General features: G+C 37.6%; 2 protein-coding genes across 10 annotated transcripts in view; one reads left to right on the top strand and one right to left on the bottom strand.

Moving 5' to 3' along the window:
• The window catches only part of ric8a (RIC8 guanine nucleotide exchange factor A), a 34,529-nt gene extending 14,325 nt beyond the window's left edge, over positions 1-20,204 (bottom strand). The window contains exons 1-4 of one of the 2 annotated variants that reach the window (XM_041996382.1): positions 20,089-20,204; positions 13,004-13,284; positions 4,643-4,690; positions 991-1,204 (exon numbers count right to left, since the gene is read on the bottom strand). In XM_041996382.1, coding sequence (XP_041852316.1) covers positions 991-1,204; positions 4,643-4,690; positions 13,004-13,093 — 352 coding nt within the window. In that variant the 5' untranslated portion in view covers positions 13,094-13,284; positions 20,089-20,204. The remainder of the gene's footprint in view (positions 1-990; positions 1,205-4,642; positions 4,691-13,003; positions 13,285-20,088) is intronic. The other variant, XM_041996381.1, reaches the window with a different exon arrangement.
• ppp6r3 (protein phosphatase 6, regulatory subunit 3) overlaps positions 19,614-24,538 on the top strand; it is a 45,145-nt gene continuing 40,220 nt past the window's right edge. For 4 of the 8 annotated variants that reach the window (XM_041996372.1, XM_041996379.1, XM_041996376.1 and 1 more), the window contains exons 1-2: positions 19,614-19,825; positions 21,954-22,079. The gene's annotated coding sequence lies outside the window, so the exon portion shown is untranslated. The remainder of the gene's footprint in view (positions 19,826-21,953; positions 22,080-24,538) is intronic. The other 4 variants (XM_041996375.1, XM_041996380.1, XM_041996378.1 and 1 more) reach the window with 2 other exon arrangements.

The raw sequence follows: 24,538 nt of genomic DNA on the forward strand, positions 1-24,538 counted from the left end.
TATATAAGATTTTTTACTTTTTGGTTAATTTCATTCATGTCTTTAAGATTTATTATGTTTGTATTGATAAAAGATAAAATGATCCCATTGACATTAACCACAAGTTTGAATGCACACGTTGCCCTTCCAATAAAACATCTTCTCCATTCTCTTGATTTCCAAGTTAACAGCAAAAACCATGCAGTGATGGTTTGACTGCATCTGCCGCCAGTCACACTGGTGGAAGTTTGCCCTGTAGTTTGTTAGTGATTGCTAATAAACTGCTACAAGCTAAGTTGGTGCTAGCATCTTAGCCTAGGTGACCACCCAAAGATGCTAAAGCCAAATTAAACAGCACCTTTGGCAACAACAATTATTTGAAATTATTTATTTAAAAAAATGACTATATCATGTTTGAACATTACTTCACAAATACAAAAGACCACAATGACAATGTTTGTTTCAACCACTTTGTCCATAGCTCAAACTTCATGCAGACCGATGACATTTTTTGTCACAAAGTTGGGTGGTTGACAAAAAATTTGCATATGAATTAAGGGGTGGTACTGATGTAACAGGCTGACAACCAGCCCACACTGAACGACTGATGCTGTCAGAGTAGCTGACAATCAGTCACTTTTAGATCTTGGTGTATTTCAGATGTTGATTCAGGAGGCAGTGTGGTATGCTTCAGTAATGAGGCTCATTGGTGTAATAATGACAATTACAGCACACATGGCAGAAATATGCCATGTCCTTATGTTTGGCTTTAAATTACAGAGAGCAATAATGATAATCGCTTGTTGGTATCGACAGCAAGCTAATGATACATACATACATACCTTATCTCTACCCAAATAAGAGGATGACGTCACTGTCCTGGACACTGAGAAGTTTTGCTGAAGTACCCGCCTAATTTAAATGTGATGCCAAAGTCTCCGACCAGTCATGAGTTTGCAGTGAGAATGAACAGAGCTAGGACCGTACCTGAATGTGGTCCAAAATAATTACCTTGGTTCTCCTCCAGCTGACTGTGGGCAGGTGTGGCAGTACCATCCATGGCGATACCAGCATAGCGAGCAAGAGTGGACATAGCTGATATGCTAATGAATGGATCCAGACAATCTTTGTCTCTGGACAGGATCCGAACAGTTTCTAGACAGGCCAGCAGACAGGAAGGCTGCAGCTCCCTGTTCAGAAAACTGACCACCAATTCCCCGAGATGCTGTTCAAGACAACAGATAAAAACAGTGAGATTTACAGATATATGTTGTCAGTACTGGCTTCTTGTAGCTAAACAGCTAATAAGGAAACTTAATTATTAATATTCAATAGTTATACATTTATATCACAAATCCAAACTCAGTGGTCACCAAATTTAGTTAGTGATCAACAGGATGAAATCACAGACACAAGCAGCTGAGATAAGTTCAGCTAGAAGGTGGTCAGGCTCAGTCCTAGTGATCGGTTAAGGACCTCACAAATCTGGATGGACATTGGCGTGGAGCTGCTGCTGGAGAAAATGGTTCTGTTATTTAATTAGGATGCCTGCTGATCACCTCCCTTTGGAGGTTTTCCAGTCACAGCCTACAAGGAGGAGACCCTGGGACAGACCCAGGACTTTTCTGGAGGGATAATCCCTCTTGGCCTGGGAATGCCTCACGATCCCACAGGAGAAGCTGGAGAGTGTCACTGAGGAGAGGGAGGTCTGGGTCTCGCTTCTGAATTGACTTACCCAAACTTGGACAAGTGGAAGAAAATGGATGGAAAGCCCAAACCCAGTCTAGATTTTAAAATTTAAGTCAAGTCAGAGCCTGTTCACATCTGGTTAAAATAAAATAAAAAAAAAAAAGATAGGAATCCAGTGTTGGGCCAAGAAGTGATGGTCTGCCAGAAACTGTAATGTAACAACTTTAACAGTCAGCCTGGAGCATACCAACATGATGAGAGACACTCAGCTAAAAGACTCTACCAAGCACTGGCATCCAAACCAAATACAGTTTGAACACAAAGCAGTTATATGTGAATCAAGCAAAAACATGAGAAGAGCAATGTCTACTTTAGAGCTTCTGCTTATTTCTCCATTTCAAGCAAACCACAGAAACAAGGAGTCATATGAAAGCAGAAACCCTGCTGATTACAAAGATGTCTGTGGAGGAATAAAATAAAACTCTGGAAGCTAGCAGCAAAAGTCATAACTTGTGTCTTACTTTTGCTTTTTTGTGGTGAAAAGTTTTATTCTAGCTCTAAAAGAAAACTCTAATGTGTCCTCTGACTCTGTGTTTGTTTGAAATGAATCATTAAGATCCTGGAAGTTTCCATGGAAGTATTCACTCTTCTTATCTTGGGCTTCACCTCTTTCTGGAGCCTGGATTCTCCTGACTTTGTCTTTCCAAAATTTACTTACTATCTTTTCTTGTTTTGTTTTAACCTTTGACATTTTCAAGGAAAAATGTTTGCAACAACAAACTAGAAAAAGATTTTGTTTTAATGCTCTGATGGCATCTGAAGTGATTAAAGCTTGTTTCTGCATGTGACTTTGCTATAAAGATAAAGTTTTTACACCAGCCTGAGTCAGCTGTGGAACTTTAAATCCTTCATTTATTTCTACAGTTTACTGAAACGGGATCCTCTGTTAATCATGACATGTAAAATTGTCTGGTTTAACTGACCCTCAATGGAGATCTCAGCTGCAGCAGCTGAAACAGAAATGAAAATTTTTTCACATAAACTATGTGAAAGTGGTAATTCATATTCTCAATCAATATTACTGTCAAGTCACTCAGATATATATTTCCTATATATATTTTTTACATATTTTTGCTTTTGCTTTCTTGTACTTTTCCAGATTTCCTCTTTGTTGTGGCACTCCTGTTGTTCCATATTTAAAAGTTGGGTTTTGGTGGAGGAATGTTGTAAGAACTCTGGCAAACAGAAGAATTTATAGAGAAACTGTGGGCTCAGTGTTTCTATTAGTGACATATTACTTGTTGCTTTTCATACCTGTTGTAACTTTTCTTCCTAAAGCAGCAGGTAAGCAAACACGTGGAGAGACAGATGGAGAGTGAATTTCCAGTCATCATCCTTTACTTGTGACTGATCTTTATTAGTGTGAACGAACTGTAGGGGAGACTTATAAAATGTTTTACAATGATGTACAAATCTCATTATCATTCATTTTCTATACCGCATATTCCAATTCATGGTCGCAATTGGTGTACAAATCTCATTAACACTTATTTTATTCACAATAGAGGATAAACAACATGTCAGATGTTGAAACTGAGACATTTTACCATTTCATGGAAACTACGAGCTCATTTTGAATCTGATGGCAGCAACACATCTGTAAGAAGTAATTCCAGGGTAATGTTTAGCATCATGTAGCATCCCCTTTTCTTTTAACAACTGCCTGTAAACATCTAGTTGCTGGAGTTTTAGCAGAGGAATGTTGTTCCATTCTAGTCGGATGCAGGATTCTAGCTGATCTACAGTCCTGGACCTTCACTGCTGGATTTTTGGTTCATGATGCTCCAGATGTTTTCTATTGGTGAAAGGTCTGGACTGCAGGCAGGCCAGTTCAGCAGCTGCACTCTTCTCCTGTGAAGCCATGCTGCTGTGATGGATGCAGGATATGGTTCAGCATCGTCTTGCTGAAACCTGCAAGGCCTTCCCTGAAAGAGACGTTGTCTGGATGGGAGCAGATGTTGCTCTAAAACCTCCATGTACTTTTCAGCACTGATGGAGCTTCATAGATGTGAGCCGCCCACACCATAGAGGCACTAATGCAACCCCAAACAATCAGAGATGCAGGCTGTTCAACTGTCCACTGATAACAAGCTGGATGGTCCCTCTACTCTATAGTCTGAAGGACATGGTGTCCATGCTTTCCAGAGAGAATTTCACATTTTCATCCATCTGACCACATTACAGTTTTCCACTTTGCCTCAGACCATTTTAAATGAGTTTTGGTCCAGAGATAGCTGCAGTGTTTCTGGATCCAGTTAACATTTGGCTTCTTCTTTGCATTATAGATTTTTAACCTGCATTTGTGGATTTCAGGGAGAACTTTGTTCACAGACAGGGATTTCTGAAGTGTTCCTGAGCCCATGCAGTGATAGATCAAGTCTGGTTTGAATGCTTTGGTGCCTGAGGGCCCCAAGATCACCAACATCCAGTATGACCTTCAGGTATGCACACAGAGATTTGTCCTGAATCTCTGAATCTTTTGATATTATACACTGTAGATGGTGGGATCTTCAAAGTCTTTATCTGAAATTGTTCCACATTTTTCAGACCTAGTTTGCCTCAGACTGGTGAACCTCTGTCCATTTTTACATCTGAGAGACTCTGCCTCTCTGAAATGCTCCTTTAATTGACCTGTTGCCAATTAACCTAATTAGATGTTAAATGCTCCCCCAGTTGTTACTTTTCCAGCCTTCTGTTGCCCCAGTTTAAAGATTTCTACAGATGTGTTGCTGCCATCAAATTTACAGCCAGTCAATATTTTCAGTGAAATGGTAAAATGTCTCAGTTTCAGCGTCTAAGAAGTTGTTTATGTTCTATTGGGAATAAAATATGAGTTGATGAGATTTGGAAACATTCTGACCAATCAGGAGACAGGTATTGTTTGACTGGCTAACAAAGACTCAGAGTTTCGTACCTGTCTGTCCTGCTCTTCTCCTCTGCTGAATGTAAAGCACTGGTTCATCTGGGGGAAAGAAAGAGCACAAAGAAAATGAATAAACAAGGAAGAACAGAAGGGAAGAAGGCAGATGACTGAAAGGAAGGAAAAGATAATGAGAACATCGTTGTGCAATATCACAAAAACATTAAATGATTAAGACCAAATGGCACACAACAAGGGGCTTGATACACTATACTCTCGAATCACTTCCCACAGCACAACACAAAAAACTCAGGAAGTCTTCTATGAGTTCAGAAAACACACAAGTGCTGGTTGGTCAAACTCCCACAAGCCCTCCAATGTCCTGGCAAAGGTAATGAGTTGGTTCAATGACCAGGATGAAAACCTCAAAGCTTCTTCTTGATCTAAGAGGAAAAATCTCAAAAAGTAGAAACTGAAAAGTTTCGCTGAGTCAGCTTCAACCATGACAACAGCATACAGCAATTTTTAATCCGGAGTCTCCAAAGTGGTCCAGAAGTGTCACAGCAAAACAAACGCCACAACACTACAAAATTAGCCACAGCACAGCACAAAAGATGCAATGGGAGTTACACCACCTTTTGTTGTTGTTGTTGTTATTTTGGAAGCTACACCAGAACAAAGTGGACAATTTTCACTCCAAATGGATGAACAACAATAGATTTTTGGAAAAAGCTTGAGAAGTTAGTAAAACACTGATGTTAAACGTTGTTGACTGTGATAACATTAGTGCTGACTTCTTGTGGCATAACAGTCAGTGTTGCCCACTTTGTGCGGTATAACTTCTGGAAAAAAAAAGAAGCAGTATAATTTCATTGCAGCTTTTGTGTTGTATTGTGGCTAATTGTGGAGTGTTGTGGCTTTTGTATTGCTGTGACACTTCAGGGCCACCATACCAAAGAAAACAGAAACGATGTGATCAGACAAAACATTTCTTTAAGTTTAACTGAAATAATAGAATACAATACAATACAATACAATACAATACAATACAATACAATGCAATGCGATACGATACGATACGATACGATACGATATGATACAATACAATACAATACAATACGATACGATAGAACTTTATTTGTCATTGCAACAAGTGCAACAAGATTATAAAAACAGACCTGCAGTCTAAAGGTGTGTCCCAATTCAGGGTCTGCACACTTCAAAGTGTGTAGACTACGTAGGCTACGGAGTGTCCTACGTAGTCTACTTAAAAGTTTGCTTAACGTTCTTGAAATGGAACAGCTTACGTAGCCAACAAGAATTTCCCATAACAACAACATAGGACGGTGAATCACTAAAACCTCTGAAATTACACTTCAGTGAACGTTAAAGCCGACCAGGTAATAATGTTAAAAACAATAAATAACGGTCTAAAGGCTCTGTTGTTTTCCAGTTGGTACACACTTCATTAACTCCTTAAAAATCCACAAATATCAAATATTACAGAATTTTAATGTCACCACTTAACAAACATGTTTTTAATGTATTTGGTTTTGTAACGTTTGGTTGCTCATTCGCCACCGTCTTGTGAGCAAAGAATTCTGGGAGAAAAGAGGCTGCGAAGGATGCATCCCCAGTAGCCTCCGTTTGAGGCCAAATGAAGTGCGGAGTTGAAGGGTGCATTCAGAGGCTTCTTTGAATTCTCCGAAATGGGACAGTGCTTGGCGTATCACGATGACGTATGTAGCTGATGACACACTAACTTGGGACACACCCATAGTTTTTACCAACCTTCTTTCTAACAAGCAGAGCAGCTAAAAACTGTAATATAATGCATATATTACTCACCAGCACACCCTCTATATTTAAATGTAAACATTAACATTTACTTGAAGTATTTTGAATTTGACATAAAACATTTAGGTTTACATTTAACATTTAGGTTTAGCATTATATTTGAGCAGTAATGAAAATGTGTCAGCTTCAACTTTTAAACAAAATCTGGTTCAGAAAACTGAACTAGAGGATTGTCTATTATAGACTGTTCAACATATATGTGGAAGTCTACTTTAACACTAAGCTCCTCATCGTTCAGAGCTCTTTATTGTGGGATTTAACCAGGCTGTGTGACTCTATTTGTGTATCAGAGAATGTAATCCAATTGCCTTGGAGATCAGCTCTCACACAGTCTGCAGCTCAGGAGCCATTTAAGACAACTGGAATCTGTGTTCTTCATCAATTTCTTTGCTCAAAGGGAGTCCTTCAAAACTTTAAAAAAATATCTCAAAGAAAACTTCATGCAAATTAATAAACTTCAAACCTGCTGCTCTCATTTATAAAGACATTTTGGACCACAGCTGAAAATGTTGCAGTGGCTTCACCACCGAAGAAAACTGTGAAGATTTTGTAAGCTGACAAACATTCGATCCCTCCTGACCACTGTGTGATCCAGTGGCCTCTCGCATGTCTGAAGAGCAGAACCATCTGGTCAGAGCAGAAGAAACACAGCCGGCTGATCGATCTGCAGCAGGGTGGAACGTAGCCTGCCGGCTCAGCCACGTGTGACTGTTTTTTGTCAGGATTGCCCATATCTAAAGCAAATTTCAGGCAGCATCACAGCTGTGTCAGGCTGAGTTGTCTGAGAACAGTGGCAGCTCACAGATTTGCTTTACATTCACAGCAAAAAGGAGTTTTTTTTGTTTTTACCTTGTCTTGTCCAGCATCATAACAAGCTGTGATGCTGTGTTGGGCTGAACACATTTGCTTTGCCAAGAGGAGCTTTTTGGATATAAGGCCCCTCTTAATAATTTAAGCATTATTCTTTACAGTTTGTTTGTTGCTGATTTTACATATTTATGCTGGACCTGACAAGAGAGTTGGGGGAGTAAGAAAGGAGGAAGTAAACAAAAGAAAGAAAATGAAAGCGAAATAGAGAGTGAAAAGAAGAGAAAAAAGTGACAGAGAAAAAAGACAAAGATATACCAGATATAAGGTAACAACATCAGCATCGTAGCAGAAAAAAGACAACCAGCTGCTACACCTGTAAGAAACATAGACTGTAATTAAGGGGAAAAAAAACACCTGCAACATCTTTAAGAAAAGAAAAATTACAATCATCACAAGCACCTATAAAAAAGACAAGCTATAGAAAAGTCACAAAAACATCAGCAACACAAAGAAAATCATGAACATGAGTGTAGTTTTGATGATAAAACCCACAACACGACACAGCGAGTGTCTCAGCATGCAGGTTGTGCCCGCCAGATGCTGGCCACCCAGAGATGGACTGAGAGCTGGACCCAGGGCCCCAGGAGCCCAAGAGTAACCCACCCCCCCCAAAAAAAGTACAGGTGTCTCTCCAGGTCCCCCCCGGAGAGACACCCCAGAGAGACACCCAATGCGGGCTAGCAAAAATGAGTTAAACACAGAAAAAATACTATTTTTCCATTAGATAATCTACTTTGAAAATATGGTGTGAGTGATTAAGTATGTAATCTGATATTTCTACATTTATCTAACCTGAAAACTGAATATCAGCCACGCAAAAGTGGAAAAAACTAATAATAACAATAATAACAAACTGATGGAGATTTTTCGATAGATATTGAAAAAATACTAAGTACTTTCACAGCAATCTGTTGGCTGGTTCAAAAATTACCTCCCTCATAGAAACCTGTGTGTACAAGCTGTGTCAAACCTTTAATTCATTTACAGTCTCCAAGGGCATACCGCTGGGTTCAGTGCTTGGACCTCTCCTCTTCTTTCTTTATATAAATAACATCATGCAGAACATTTTCAATGCAAGTTTCCATTTCTATGCAGATGACCTCTTCATATTTACCTCAGCATCTACACCTAGCCTGGCTCTCTCTCAGTTTATTTAGTCAGATTTTTATGATTTAAAACCAGTTATAAATGTGACCAAAACTTAATATATGTTGTTCTCAAATTCAAAGTCAAGACCACAGAACCTTCCTGGAATCACCACGTTTCAAGACCAACTCACGGAAACTGTATCAGAGTAGAGAAACCTTAAAGCTAAAACTGGATTTTTAAATCAGGATTAAACCTGCTTTTTCTTTTAGGCTAAAAATAAACTGGTGGCTGCTACCTTTATGGTGCTTGATTATGGTGACATTATTTACATGAATGCCTCTTCTAAATGCTTGATACGGTTTAGCATGGTGCCCTGAAGTTCATTGCAAACTACAAAGCTCTTACCCATCATTGTTTTTTGTTCACTCATGTTGGTTGGTCTGACTAGTTTACAAGAAGACTGAAGCATTGTTTAATTATCATCTATCAATGTTTCCTGGATCTGATTCCCTGATATCTACCAGTAAACTTTCCAAGAAATAACTAACTATGTATTTAGTAATAATCTCTGAGCTTGAGACTCAGACTGATCTTAAAGCTGCTGGAAGTCCTTCTATCTTCATGTCCGGCTCTTTTAAATGCTCTTTTTTACAGAAGAAATTGGTTGTTTTCATGTGAACGGCTCAATTCATCATGTGTTGATGAAAATAACATGCAGATGTGAGTCAGACAGCTGAACAAGCTGGAAACAGCTTATTAAACTTACATTCACATGATGAACACATTGTAAAATCTAACAAGTTGGTTTAACCAAAAAAAAAATCAAATAAATATCCCAATATTATCTTGAGTTAACTGGGCCGATGTTAGTTTTTTAAAACTCTGACTGAACTCTGTCAGTCCATAAGGTTGATGAGGAACCTTGATGTAAAAAATTTGTGCAAATTAAAAGTTGATGAGTTTAGGTTTGCCTCATTGAGATGAACTGATGGACTTAAATGCAGAAGAAACTAAAAAAATGTCAGACCACCGACCTCTCTCTGATACACTACAGTTGCCTAAATAACTGGTTTTAAACACAGGAATGACCAGTAAGTGGAGAGCAGTCACATGACACTGCCAACAATAATTATAGATCTTTCATTTTCTAAATGAGTCATCGTTCTAACAGCTAAACTGTATTTTTATGTCTAAAACATGTTGTCTATACAGTGAAATCTAAGACCAGGACATTTGGATCTTAAGATCATTAAGGTGGACATGAGATTAATTCATTTTTTTAAGTTATTTATTTCTAAATAACTTATTTTCAGTTATCATATTAGTGAAAAACAAGAAAATAAAAGAAAGCTAAACAAGTGAAACTCTTAAAAATTTTTCTTTGAATTATTATAAAATGGACATGACGTTAGACTTTTTCTAATGTATTACTTCTGCAGTTACTTACTGCCTTTTAAGCTGTTAGCTAACGATATGCTGGGTTGGCGTAACCACAGCGCTGTTATTGCTAACTAAAAAGACATAGGATAGTACAACTTTAGCAATGTAACGTAACTGTAAAGCATGACCGATGCACGAAGCACGGGTCTCTATCATGACACGTGGCAAAAAGACTTAAACTAGAACTGGAGACATGTTGAGTCATTCTTAATTTCACAACGTCATTATAAGCACACCTGTGGTAGTAGGCTACTGTACTGTAGTGTTGTCTGGTACTAGTTGCTGCAGCAGTTATCGACAGCGGTAATGACTGAGGATTGAAGGGAGTCAGAGCGCCTAGTGGACAAATGGCACAACGACATTATCCTGCATGACATATCCGACACTTGACAACTTTTACTGTTTTATGATAAACTAAGAATTTATTGACGATAAATCGGCAAAACAGCAAAACACCGGCCGACTCATCTTATTTTGAAAAGGGCTATAATCGGCTGATTTAATCGGCTGGCCGATCAATCGGTCGGGTTCTGAAAAAAAAAAACATAATCCATTGGTTTCTGTAGCTAGAAAATTCATTTTTATTAAATGGTTTATATGAACACAGTTATTATAACTTGGACTGTAGATCATACAATGGATTTTTTTGTACTACTGATCATGTTACTGACCTGTTGCCATAATTAGTGGTCATATGCTTCTCCAGTTGCTTTTTTCTTTGTATCACATACTTTTTCAGCCTGTTTAAGCTTTTTACAGATGTGTTGCTGCCACCAGACTCAAAATGAGCTAATATTTTCCATGAAACGGTGAAATGTCTCAGTTATGACATGTGATACAGTGCCTTGCAAAAGTATTCACCCCCTTGGCCTTTTACCGAATTTGTTACATTGCAACCTCTAATTTGAATATTTTTTACAAATCAGAATTTTATTTGATGGATCTGCACAAAATAGTCCAAGTTTTGAAGTGAAATGAGAAATATAAATACAAAAAAGACATTTCAAAAATAAAAAACTGAAAATTGCCATGTGCATATGTATTCACCCCCTTTGTTATGAAGGCCCTAAAATGCTCTGGTCCAACCAATTACCTTCAGAAGTCACACTATGAGTGAAACAAAGTTCACCTGTGTCCAATCTAAGTGTCACATGATCTATCGGTATATATACACCTCTTCTGAAAGGTCTCAGAGGCTGCAACATCTAATGAAGGGGCGCCGCTAACCAAACACCACTAAGAAGACCAAAGAACTCTCCAAACAAGTCAAAGACAAAGTTGTTGAGAAGTACAAGTCTGGGTTAGGTTATAAAAAAATATCTAAATCTTTGATGATCCCCAGGAGCACCATAAAATCCATCATCATCAAATGGAAAGAACATGGCACCACAACAAACCTGCCAAGAGAGGGCCGCCCACCAAAACTGACAGACCAGGCAAGGAGGGCATTAATCAGAGAGGCAGCCCAGAGACCGAAGGTAACCCTGGAGGAGCTGCAGAGTTCCACAGCAGAGGCTGGAGTATCTGTCCATAGGACCACAATCAGCCGTACACTCCACAGAGCTGGGCTTTATGGAAGGGTGGCCAGAAGAAAGCCATTACTTTCTGCTAAAAATAAGAAGGCACGTTTTGACTTTGCACAAAGGCACGTGGGAGATTGTCAAAATGTATGGAGAAAGGTGCTCTGGTCAGATGAGACTAAAATTGAGCTTTTTGGCCATCAAGGAAAACGGTATGTCTGGCGCACACCCAACACATCCCATCACCCCAAGAACACCATCCCCACAGTGAAACATGGTGGTGGCAGCATCATGCTGTGGGGATGTTTTTCAGCAGCAGGCACTGGGAAACTGGTCCAAGTCGAGGGAAAGATGGATGGTGGTAAATACAGAAGTATTCTTGAGCAAAACCTCTATCAATCTGTCAGTGATCTGAGACTAGGACGGAGGTTCACCTTCCAGCAGGACAATGACCCCAAGCATACTGCCAAAGCAACACTTGAGTGGCTTAAGGAGAAAAATGTAAATGTGTTGGAATGGCCTAGTCAAAGTCCAGACCTCAATCCAATTGAGAATCTGTGGTCAGACTTAAAGATTGCTGTTCATAAGCGCAAACCATCAAACCTGAAGGAGCTGGAGCAGTTTTCCCTTGAAGAATGGGCAAAAATCCCAGTGGCAAGATGTGGTAAACTCGTAGAGACTTATCAAAAACAACTTGCAGCTGTGATCGCAGCAAAAGGTGGCTCTACAAAGTACTGACATTGGGGGGGTGAATACATTACATATGCACATACATTATGCACATGGCAATTTTCAGTTTTTTATTTTTGAAATGTCTTTTTTGTATTTATATTTCTCATTTCACTTCAAAACTTGGACTATTTTGTGCAGATCCATCAAATAAAATTCTGATTTGTAAAAAATATTTAAATTAGAGGTTGCAATGTAACAAATTCGGTAAACGGCCAAGGGGGTGAATACTTTTGCAAGGCACTGTATGTTGTCTGTGTTCTGCTGGGGATAAAATATGGGTTGATGAGATTTGTAAATTATTTAATTCTGTTTTTATTTACATTTTACACAGCATCCCAACTTTTTTGGAATGTAATAATAATAATGATAATAATAATAATAAATACTGGATAACTTTAGCTGTTATCAAGCTACAGAACCATAAACATAACATTTGATCTAATGGATTACCTCTAAATTGTTGTCTTTTATTAGGCCGTCATATCACCATTTATACACTATGTTGATTCAGCTTCAGTATATTAATTTATTTAGCCTTTTATTCTCCAAAGAAAATCTGATTAATCTGAGTTTAAATAACTACTGTAGATTCAAACAGAGTTATATCCATTAAATAAATTACATGAAAGCTACTTCTATCATTTACAGTGCATAAACACAGCAGTGGAAACATTATAATGCACTACAGCTAACTTTATAGCAGCTCAACAACAGTAATTTGTCCTCTGGTCCATCCTCTGAGAATTTAGTTCGCTGACGGCAAAACTAAATTCTGCGTCTCTAAATAAAAAAGCTGTATCACAGCAGTATGAGATGATCTGAAGCGTGATCGGAGGATTAGATGGAGAAGCAGGAAGTGATGTGGATGTTGAACTTCATGTTTTCTGTCAGCTGATGTGATATTCACCTCTTTGTTGAAGCTTTGCAGCGCCGCCAGAGCTACGTCCTGATCTCCCGTCTCCATCTGCTCTATGACAACTTGTAAATCCATGTTCATTGTCACTCAGATGCAGTTTTTATCCTGGATTCAGCGTCAGAGCAGGATGCTGTGTATGAGTGTGTGTTCGTCTATATCCAGGCTATGAGCTATAACCTCCCACCGATGACTGCGTGATGTCTGTATCCCTCAGAGCCAACGAGAGGCGATTACAGAGGATTTACACAAGCTAGGTGCTGCATTTAATGTCCCTGGGAAAAAAAAAAACAAACACACAAAAAACGGCAGATCTACATTATGCTTATATATATATATATATAAAACATGACAAGTTTTATATTGATTACATAATATCTGATGTGCTGTCAAAGATGTAAAGGCCCAATTTCCTAAAGTTTAGAAGTAAATTAACCAAATAAAGTGCAGCTGTTTATTTTCATTTCTGAATCTGAGACATTATGTGTCTGCCAAAAGTTGGATAATAATGGGGGAAAAAAAGGCACTCAAACTGAAAAGATCTCACACATTTATCTTCTACTCCTGAATACTTTTAATAATCAAAGTGATATCTGACTAAATTTAATTAAACCAAGTCAGGTACATATATAACTTTGATGAATTAGGTTCTGCTGTTTTGCAGTCTTTTTAAATCTTATGCTGAATTCTTGTTCCAAAGTCAATTTCACTTTGGAGATCTATCTTCTGTCAAATGAGTGTAAATGTAGGATATCAATGATTTTTTAATATTCATAAAAAATAAATATACAAGAAACAATATAAACTAAACAACTGAATAGTTTAAAACAAAAACAACCAAAAAAGAGAGAAAAAAAATACAACAGCACAACAGTTACTATAAAGTCAGAAAAGGAACAGGAAAAAATAAAAACTTATGTCTTCCTGCCCCCCTTTATCATGACTGTCCTACAATTGTCACACTAATCACTTGATTATCTGTTTTAAATAAAGAAAAAGAAAACAAAACACACACATACTCATGCATATACATTACATGTACACATCTGCATATACACACATATATACATACATATATACAGATACACACGTGTGTGTGTGTGTAGATAGATAGATAGATAGATAGATAGATAGATAGATAGATAGATAGATAGATAGATAGATAGATAGATAGATAGATAGATAGATAGATAGATAGATAGATAGAATAGAATAGAATAGAATAGAAAAGAATAGAATAGAATAGAAATACTTTATTAATCCCTTTGGAGAGTCCTCAGGGAAATTTGGGTACCAGCAATACAACACCAACAGTAAAGCAGGACAAGCACAAGACACAATATATACAAGTACAAAGCAAAATAGAGGCAACAAGGTGCAAGAAAAGCACAAATAGAATGCAATAAATAACAATAAGATAAGTTAAATAAAACAATATAAACAAGCATTGCACACAGTAGAGGTGGTACAGATCCCCAGTTCACTATTGCACATATGAGTTATTGCAACTCTTTGTATGGGTTATTGTGCATGTGTTGTATCAGGCGGACTCCACACCTCCCTCTCCACCCTCCTTCTCCCCCTCCTGCCTAATGCAGAGTTGTACAGTTTGATGGCTTGATAGATAGATAGATAGATAGATAGATAGATAGATAGATAGATAGATAGATAGATAGATAGATAGATAGATAGATAGATAGATAGATAGATAGATAGATAGATAGATAGATAGATAGATAGATAGATAGATAGATAGATATTAGGGCTGTCAAATTCATTCATTAATCATGATTAATCAACATTTGCAACTATGCCTGAAATATGAAATTTTTACTGTATTCTATCAACAGAAAAGGCCAATGCTTACAAACATTTGTGTTTTAACTGTCCTTCCCTTGGGTAAATGTCAGATGTCCAAGGTTCAGTAAATGCAGCATATAATGCACTTCTATATGTTGTTCTACACATTCTTCATAATGTCTTATGATGAATAAGACATGACACTTATATCTTAATGCAGAATTCCTTCAGCATCATCTCACCAACCATCTCCATGGTGATAATATTTCTCATAAAACCACCAGATTGAAATTGGACAGCCAATATTGATGAAGGTAAAACTGATGATCTGGCTAAAAACATGCTTTTCTTTTTATCATTAAAGTGTGCGTGTTTGTGCAGCAGTGATAAAAGTCATACAGCAGCATCACCCAAAATAAACACCTGTTAATAACAAAAAAATGTATGCCAGTGGCTGTTTGTTTTCTTTCGACACTTTTTCACATTAAATCGTCACTTTAGTTGTTAATAATCAGTTTAATATTTAATAAAAATTTCTAGACTTAAAATAGGTCTAATTTGTGCCCCCCCCCCCCCCCCCCCCCCCCTTTTCCTGGTCAGTAACCCTGCCTGGACCCCTCATCAAAACTTTTTTAGACCTGCCCCTGCATAGAAGTATAAATCCTTTCTAACCCTTAGAGAAGGGCCTGGAACAAACAGTACTTTGGAGTAAATATAATGTGCCAATGTGGACCATGAACCACTAGTTTCCTCCTTCTCAACTGTACCATAAAAAACGCAACAAGAGAGAAAAGCAGCTCAGCTGATCACAGAGAGCTGTTATGAACAACAGGAGAGGAGGAAGAAGCTGCTGCACAGACGCAGACATGGCCAGAAATGTGTTAAAACACCATCATTCTCCACAGGGGCGACGCCCATGTGTTCCATTTTCTTTTCATTCTCAGATTTGGATCAGACCTCCATGCCTGTCATAACGGAGAAAAGACGGATGTATTAAGCTTGTCATGCTGTGCATGCATTAAATGCATTAAAAATATTAACGCAATCAATTGAATAGATTAGTTACCGCTGTTAACGCCTTTCATTTTTGACAGTCTTCATATAAAAATAAATAAGCAAATAGAGGCAAAACAAATATATACCTCTCATAAACATACGCCTACATGTACATTGCATTTCTGCATACTCATACACAACATACATATGTACACATACACACATTCGTATGCAAAGTTAATTGCTTGTGTTTACATATGTTCTCTTTCTTTATAGTTTTTAATAAAAATTTATTTGATTTTCTTTCTTTTTTTTTCTTAAAATGGATAATGTTTGGACATAGGCATTTAACCAACAATAATTTATTTCTATCAAAACATTTTTATAATTTTATTTTTTTCCTGTGTCATTTTTCCCAGAACATGATGCAAGCCTTTTTCAATACATAGAATATTTGTATTGTCTACAAACAGGATCGGTTTCCAAATATAATTTATTTAGAGTAGGGGTCTCCAGATCTGGCCCTCGAGGGCCACAATCCTGCAGGTTTTTAATGTTTTCCTTCTCCAGTACACTGACTCAAGTCAGTGAGTCATCAACTTCATAGGCTGTTGGATCTCTTTAATTTGAGTCGGGTGTGTTGGACAACCCTGGTTTAGAGCATGAAGAGTTTTGGCCCCAACACTGACCCCTGGGGGACTCCACAAACAATGTCCAAACTGTTTGACTTTATATATTGTTGCCTTTATGCTAAGTAGCTCTAAGTATCCATTTCAGAACAACCTCTTGAATCCCATCTTGCCCCTGTTTATTCATTAATATGTCATGATCAGTAGTATCAAAAGTTTTTTTGAGGTCAAAAAGCAGTGGAAGGTCTCCTACTGCAAACAGTTTCTGATCTATACAATTAGCCCTGTCCTCTATTGAATGCATTATTGTCTAAATCCATACTGATATTGTGATAAAATACTATGTTGGTCAATAAATTTGTCTAATCTTTTTATACATGATTCCTCCAGGATTTTAGATAATTGTAAAAGTTATGAAACCGGTCTAAAGTTAGTGAGTTGGTGTCTGTCTCCTGTTTTGAACAATGATGTGATCTTTGCTGTTTTCATTTTGCTTGAAATAACAGTTTAGAAATTTCCTTAATAATCTTTTTCAGTATTGTCATGTCAATTTCATTCCAGTATGTTGATATATTGTTTTAACATTTATTTATATTTGATTTTGGCATACAATAAAAGCCCAAAGTATTATATAGGTCCTGCAAGCACTTCAGTTCTTTGTTATACTACTGAATAATTACAGCATCTGAGCCAGCAGAGGGAAGTAAATGGTTCCTCTGTACAGGGGTCTTAGAGGAAGCACATTATATATTTTAAACATTTTTATATGGAAAGTTTTCAGTCCTTCTCATGTTTTTATACATTGATCTTTCTTGTAATTTTTTAAATGTTTCCTCCTCATTTCATTCAGCTAAACCTCACAAAAGCAATCAAAACTAAATGTTTAAGGCTTGTAAATAACAAACTTACAGTGGTGGCTATTCCGGGGAGTTATTGTTTTGGTTGTTTAAATTATCAAACTTTGATAGCAATGGCAATTTAAGTTTTCTTTAAAGTTTCTGGTTTCCCTCTGGGCAGAATTCCCTAAGGAATCGTGTTTTCTTAATGCTATGCTTCATGTGGCTTCCTTGTTAAAATGGAAATCTTCACAGAAGCCTGAACTCCAAGACACAAGGAAAAGGTTTTCATTGCAGATCCACCTTTCCATCAGCCTCTCTCGGCCCCTGTTTCAGAATATGTTAACACAGAATTATACTGCCACTGCCATGCTTAACTACAGGAATGATTGTCTGTTTTTTCAAACTTCTATCATTTTGGAATTATGGAGGCTGTTGAGGTTTGGAGCATGTTATAGAAAAGGTTATCAGTCAGCAGAAGACCTCCATATTGTGAGGAGAACTTCAGTTGGCACTCCCGCTTCTGTTCTTCTATGGTTGCTTTTAGTTTACTTTGTGGGTCAAAATAGCTAAATTTTGTGGAAAATAGGCATTTAACCAAACAATAATGATACTTTACCTAAAATTCTACATGGGGTGACATCAAATCATCATTTAATAGGACTGTCAAATGATTAAAATGTTTAATCAGATTAATCACAGCTTACAAATTAATCATGATTAATCACCATTTGTGACTATGCCTGAAATTTGTCCATTTTTTTGTATTGTATCAACAGAAAGAGCTATTTTCATTATCTTGTTGAAGTCGGAATCCGGGAGAAGTTCTACCCATTTTTGCAGAAATTACTCGCCTTGTGGATGATACTTTTCCCACTTATGATAATAATGCAAAGAATGGAGAGAAATTCAGACGCTTCATTGCTGGACTGGATCCATTCCAACAACTTTGTTGTCACGAACAGGGCATAAAAAAAAAGGTAGAGGTGGCACCTTAATCTGCCATGCAGATAGAGGCTGCTAAGGTATTTGCTGCTCCTGGTCCAACACAGTCTTTTTTCTACAATAACAGTTTAACCTGCAATTTCATCTGTATCACCTACACCTCAGTCTGCACCTGCTCTGCTGGACGTCAACTCAGCGACTGCTGATGAGATGAAGAAAATGTTAAAGACTGTTGAGGTGCTTTCTGACACAGTTAAGCGACTGCAGCTGGCAGTACACCGCCAGTGGCACGACAAACTATGTGCGTAAGCTACAGTGCCTTCCTCCATGAGAAGGTGTGTTAGGACTTACCTGGTGGATGTTTAGGACATGGTTACTTATTTGCCCATTTGTGTGTGTTTCTTTCTGTTGCCATGCTGCATGCTGTGACAATACTTTATTGATTATTTAAATTATTTATTTTTGGTGGTTACAGGTTAATATTTTAAATATTTTTAAATGAGGACATTTCCTTTGAAGAGGGAAAATTATGTAGCATGATTTATTTTACCCCAATTTTGGTAACATTAATTTGATAAATATACATTGATTTACATGTTCTATACATTTTATGTATTACAGTGGTATTACTTGTCAACTATTTTTCCTGGGAGGAAGGATATGAGTTTACTTGAAATGAAATCCCTCTACTGTGTTACCCACAACCATCTACGAACTTGGAACAAGCTGTGATTGCCTGGGTTCTCAGCCGTAGCACAACTCTCTGTCATCTTTCATATCTGTATTTTTAAGGTTTAAGCTATGTACAATAAATGTAATGTGTCTGATGTGTCTTTGCACTCACAAGGTTACATACTGTTCAGTTTAATCCAATTCAAATGGGCACTTTTGGCTCACTGTTGTGGAGAATAATGTGTGAACTGATGATAAACAACTATTTAATCCATTTAAAGATTAATTTATAGACTGAATAAGTTGATGATCTCTGCATATCACCCGCCTCTCTCACTCTAATTAAAAAGGGCGTTTCTCTGCGAGCTTTGGGCCTGTTTGTACTGTATAAGTATGTTGGATTTAAAATACATGACAGCCGCATGGGCGGAGTCAATGTTTAGATGTGCAAGGTTACCCCCAAAATCTCTCAAATTAACTGAAAACATAAGCTAATGTAATTCTTTACTTCTTTTCTGACTAGGCAACTTTAGTTTTTCTTTAAAAGAAATGCCTAAACAAGATTAACTCCGCCTTTCCAGGCCGCCAAGGGTATCTGTTCTTGTTAAATGACGCCTCAAAGCAACAAGATCAATGTCCAATAAGAGCTCGGGACTTTGCTTGCACTATGGTCTGACAACCAATAGACTCGCGATCATAGTTTGAGTGACAAACATTGCTGCTTTAGTGGGGGAAGGGGGTAGTCGAAGTTGACGGAACCGCCATCTTGAAAAGAGTCCTCCGATGATCTACCTATTCGCGCCTGTCATAATCCATTTTAAACGTTTTATTTTCCTTTCTGGAATTTCATGTTATCTCCATATTCTTGTAGTTAAGGCCTTGGGCTAATGACGGAATAATCTACATGCTCGAGACTCGCAGTTTACGGCTGTCAATCGGTAGGTACACTTGTCCGCACAGGCACTTGGTGCTGAAGAGACGATTAGCCAGTAGTCTTCAGATAGCCTGCTAACGTTTGCTGGCTAGCAAGAATCATACTTGGCCCTCTTATCACCCTACGTTCAAGCTAATTCAAGGGTAACGCTTTAATAGCATTTTGGTGTTACTAAGTACACCGAATACATAGGGACATTTATGGCCTGACGTTTCACTCAGATAACAATAAGTCACTCATATAGCCCAACCTGACGTACGAACTAACCTTAATTTAGCAGCCTGTGTTAGCTAACTAGTCACTGGCGTTAGCCATTTGCTCTCAGCCGGTGTCTTTCTCTTTCCGGTAGTCTTCATTTAGTCTTTTCTGGGAGACTGATGCCACAGCCAGTTAGCCTGTACGCGATTATATAAGACAGGTAATAGTTTCCTTTATAAGATATTTTTTTATTTATATCCATATTTAATAGAATGTAAAACTCAATCCAAACCACCTGCATCAAACACCATTTTTAATGTATTGATTTAATATGTGATTTATTGTTGTTGGTAACATAATTTAATTATTGATTTTAATTTGAGGCTCTAGGCATTAGAGTTTTTGTCTTGCTGATTTATTCATTCTTGTTTCTTGAGATTTTCAGGTGTTGAACCTTGTAAATAGAAAAAAACGTGCTGCGGATCTTTTAAGTAAAACGCTGTTTTTAATGACAGTTCTTGTGGAATTAAGCTGCACATCATATCCGTGGAGTCTGTTCAGATCGATTTTTATTTTTCTCTCGTGACTGTTGTGGGTTCATTCGCGCATCCCCTCAAACCCTGTGGTTAATCAGCACAAGTTGTCCTCAGGCTCTGCTGGCTGACCACAATATTGTATTAATTTTAGGCTCGTTCATCTCACTACATTCAGAGGCAAATTAAATACATTTAGCCACAGTAGTTGATTTGTGTTCATCTAATTCAATACACAGAACTTCTTAGTCAGGAGTCAGAACAATTAGTCCGATAAAGACTCAGTGTTGACGGATAGAGAAGCAACCTAAAATTAAGACCAATTATTGCCCCATGTTATTGGTGTCTGTCGATCACAAGTCAATATGTCAGAACAAGACCGATTTAAGTGCTTGCCTATCTGAATAGGAGTAGGAATGTTCTATATATACCTTAACATGGATATGAATATGCTTTAAATGATGTCCACTACAAGTTAGTTAAATACGTACACTAGAAATAAAGTCATTTGAGTAAATATGTTTAGCTAGAACATGACCATGATATGTGGTTTTTCTGGTACAGATCTAGCTTGTGTTCAGTGTTCCCACTGATGCAGTGTTTCTCTTTCTTTCTTTCTTTCTCTCTTTCTTTCTTTCTTTCTTTGAGCTTTTAAATTAAATGAAAAATACTTTATTCATCTCAGAGGGAAACTGCAAACTGCGATTTCTGCAATCAGAAATGAAGTACTTTTTCCTCAAGAAGTTGATTATTAGATAAAGTTCTGTTATTTTTGCAGATTTCTCCAGTTTCTTGGCATAGATAGTGTTTGTTGCGTTATGGGAAGCAGATTACAATAGAAGTGTCTCAGACCTTGTCATTACAGACTGAGGTAATCATCATATCAGCTTGATTGTGAATGTTGGAGAAAATCATTGATTGTTTGTTTGATGTTCTTGTTGTAACACCCTACAGTAAAATGCACTGTAGGGAGCTGTGCATCATTTTATGTTTACTGACAGGATTATACAGCTGTGATTGTGAAGTTAACAGTGAAGTGCAGTTTTTATTCAGCAGTGAAATCAAGAAGAACTGCAACGTGTCATATTTGAGGATTTATGTTTTTTCGCTCAGTGATCTGCATTGTTTATGAACCACCATGCTGGTCAGCAGACTGTTTACATGCCAGTTAATTTGTGAACTGGCTTTACTGTGCATGCACACAGAGTTACTTATTTGGGTTTTTAGGATTAGTGGTAATTACAGAAACATAAAGCTCCTCTCTAAGTATTGTTTGTAGTCAAGTAAAAATCATATTTCTCTTAAATAACGCCGCAGTATTTCTTATAAAACATGCCTCCATTTGGCTGTCTCTGATTACAGGTGTGTTTTCTGACCTGCTGTATGTGTGCTTTTTGTCAGTATTTCCATCACCACTGTCTGCCGCTTGTCCATCTGCCTACCCTGGAATGGGCCACAACTCCCAAAGACTATAGCACATCTTTTTTTAACCTGAGCTCCACTGTCTGGACTCCAGTATATTCACAGGTAGGCGGAAGAGAAGCTGTTACGTGATCCCTCAGCTAATCATTGCCACTCTTATCCCAACACTCTGAATTCCAAATAAAGCTTTAGATTATATTGGCACAAAGTAAGAATTTCCTGGCCTTGTGCTAATATATTAAATGTGTTCTGATCAGGATTCTTTTGGGCCTGGTGTATTTGTTTAATGTCAATTTACCTTTTTTTCTTTTGATTATTCTGTGATGCGAATGAGGCATTTGACAATTGCTAATTTATCATGAGAAAATGAGCATTGAATCACTTCTCTAAACCTCAGCAGCGTGTTCATGGTTAGTGGGAACAATGTAGAGCTTCAACAGTATAGTTGTCTCCTGTTTTTATAGTTGCATAACAGTCATGTTTATTAAAAATAAATCAGAATGAGAGCTGAATGAGACAAACACACCACACTAAATCTTAAAACTCCTAGATCTCTGGTGCCACAAGCCCTATCGGTTATATCATCAACAGTCTCTCAAGAACGGTTGTAGGAAACTCTATGGCATCAATTGTGATCGACGGTTACCCTTTAGGTGATCTACGGAGGTTTTCCAGGCATTTATATTCTTTCCAAGAAGTTTACAATTCAATCACAAAATGTAATGATTATTCAAAGACTATATGGTAAATCCACAACAAATAATCCATGATAACACCAATATTTATCACATTTTCTTTATCAAAAAAAGAATATTGCCATCACTGTTATGTTGCTAAGAGACCTCTATTTTGATCTGGAAATGATGATGAAGCCACTTCCTGTCAAACTGTTGATGCATGGGGGGGGGGGGGGGCGGCAAAAATGAGATGAGGTGGTTTTGTGAGGATAGTCGGCAGTGATGAGGTTTGAAGACGTAACTCTGCAGCTGAGTGTAGCTTTCACATGATGTTTAATTTAAATATGTAGCCTACCTAGTCTTTGCCTTAAAGTGGATTTATACTGGTAAATGTGCTCTTTGACTTGAGCATAGGGCTGCATCATCGTGTTGCAGTTTCTATTCCGGGGTTACCGCAAAAATTCAGCAAGAAGCTCCAGAAATCCGGAAAACTGACCAATCACAAGGGAGTACTTCTGCGTAACTGCGCTGCAAGCACTGGTGCATGTCGGATCTGGAAGAGGTGGTTATCAAGCCTCCGTGGAGGATTTTGGTGGTGATGCCGACCTTACGAAGACGCTGCGCGAGTATGAATCCTGCTTAAATATGCACAGTACCAGTCAAAAGTTTGGACACACCCATTAAATCCAGTGGGCAATGTGTCTAAACTTTTGACTGGTACGGTCAATAATTACTGAGGCTGAAAAAATCATTTCTGGATGTTGACTGTGTTTAAAAGTGTTAAGCTTCTACATGTATTTTTGCATAACAAGAAAAACAGGTGGCCCAAAATTAGGAGAAAATAAAAGGCTTGGAGTTTAAAGGATTAACACAGTTTTACTGAGACAATAAAATGAAAGCATTCCCTGTGGGCACTAATTTATTTCTGTCTAGTTGAATTATGTTGTTGTGTCGGGTCAGATGTCAATAAACATTGGGCCATGAAACATATATTATTGGGCTGCATGTGGTCTCGAAAAAGTCTGAAGAAATCAAACAAACCAAAAAACTTTGGAATAAGCATATGATACCAAATGGTAATCGCTTCATACTAACATTGAACTCAGCATCATTTGGACTGACATCCCTCACCTCTTGCTCTGGAATACGCCGTTGCCTCCATTTATCTGTTGGTGGTTCTGATTCTGTCAGATTCAGGGTCTCCGTCCATCTTGGGTTTTAGATGACGTGTGCAGTTGTGATCTGACCTGAAAAAAGATGATGACAATAATTAAAACTTTAGGTCTGTTTAGTAGTACTTCATTTGAGAACAGTGGTAATGAAATAAAATAGTCCTTTCTGGTTTTTATTGACCACTGATCAGATTATTGAAGGTGAAGGTTACTTTATTAATATCCGTGAGTAGATTTGTTTTGCAAGAACAACGATAGCATTTGGCATTCCATAACAAAACACTCATTGAACCTGACAGACAGGTACAAAACAAAACAAAAGTGCTCAGTGTTCTGCCATTAATCGCACATATCTTCAAATAATCTGTGGTTGATGGAGTATCCTTAGCTAATCTTTTTTTTTTTTTTTTTTAATAATTATTTTGAATCAATTTAAATTTAGGATATCTTATGACAAGCATATTGACATAAGATTTAGAATAATTTTATTATTTTTAAATTTTTTTCTCAAAGACAGAAGCGCATCTTTTGTTCCACATGCACATCTAAATCTGTTTATCTGATTTCTCATAATTAGATGATGCTGTCTGCATAATCATTTATATGACCTTATAACGCTAGAAACCCGGTAATGATCAGATTTTTGGTGTGTATATAAACAGGCACATTGCTGTCGTCAGCAGCAGCTAAGTTGTGTTGTGGATACAAAGGAAAT

This window comes from Melanotaenia boesemani, chromosome 10 (assembly GCF_017639745.1).
Source record: "Melanotaenia boesemani isolate fMelBoe1 chromosome 10, fMelBoe1.pri, whole genome shotgun sequence".
Taxonomy (NCBI): Eukaryota; Metazoa; Chordata; class Actinopteri; order Atheriniformes; family Melanotaeniidae; genus Melanotaenia; species Melanotaenia boesemani.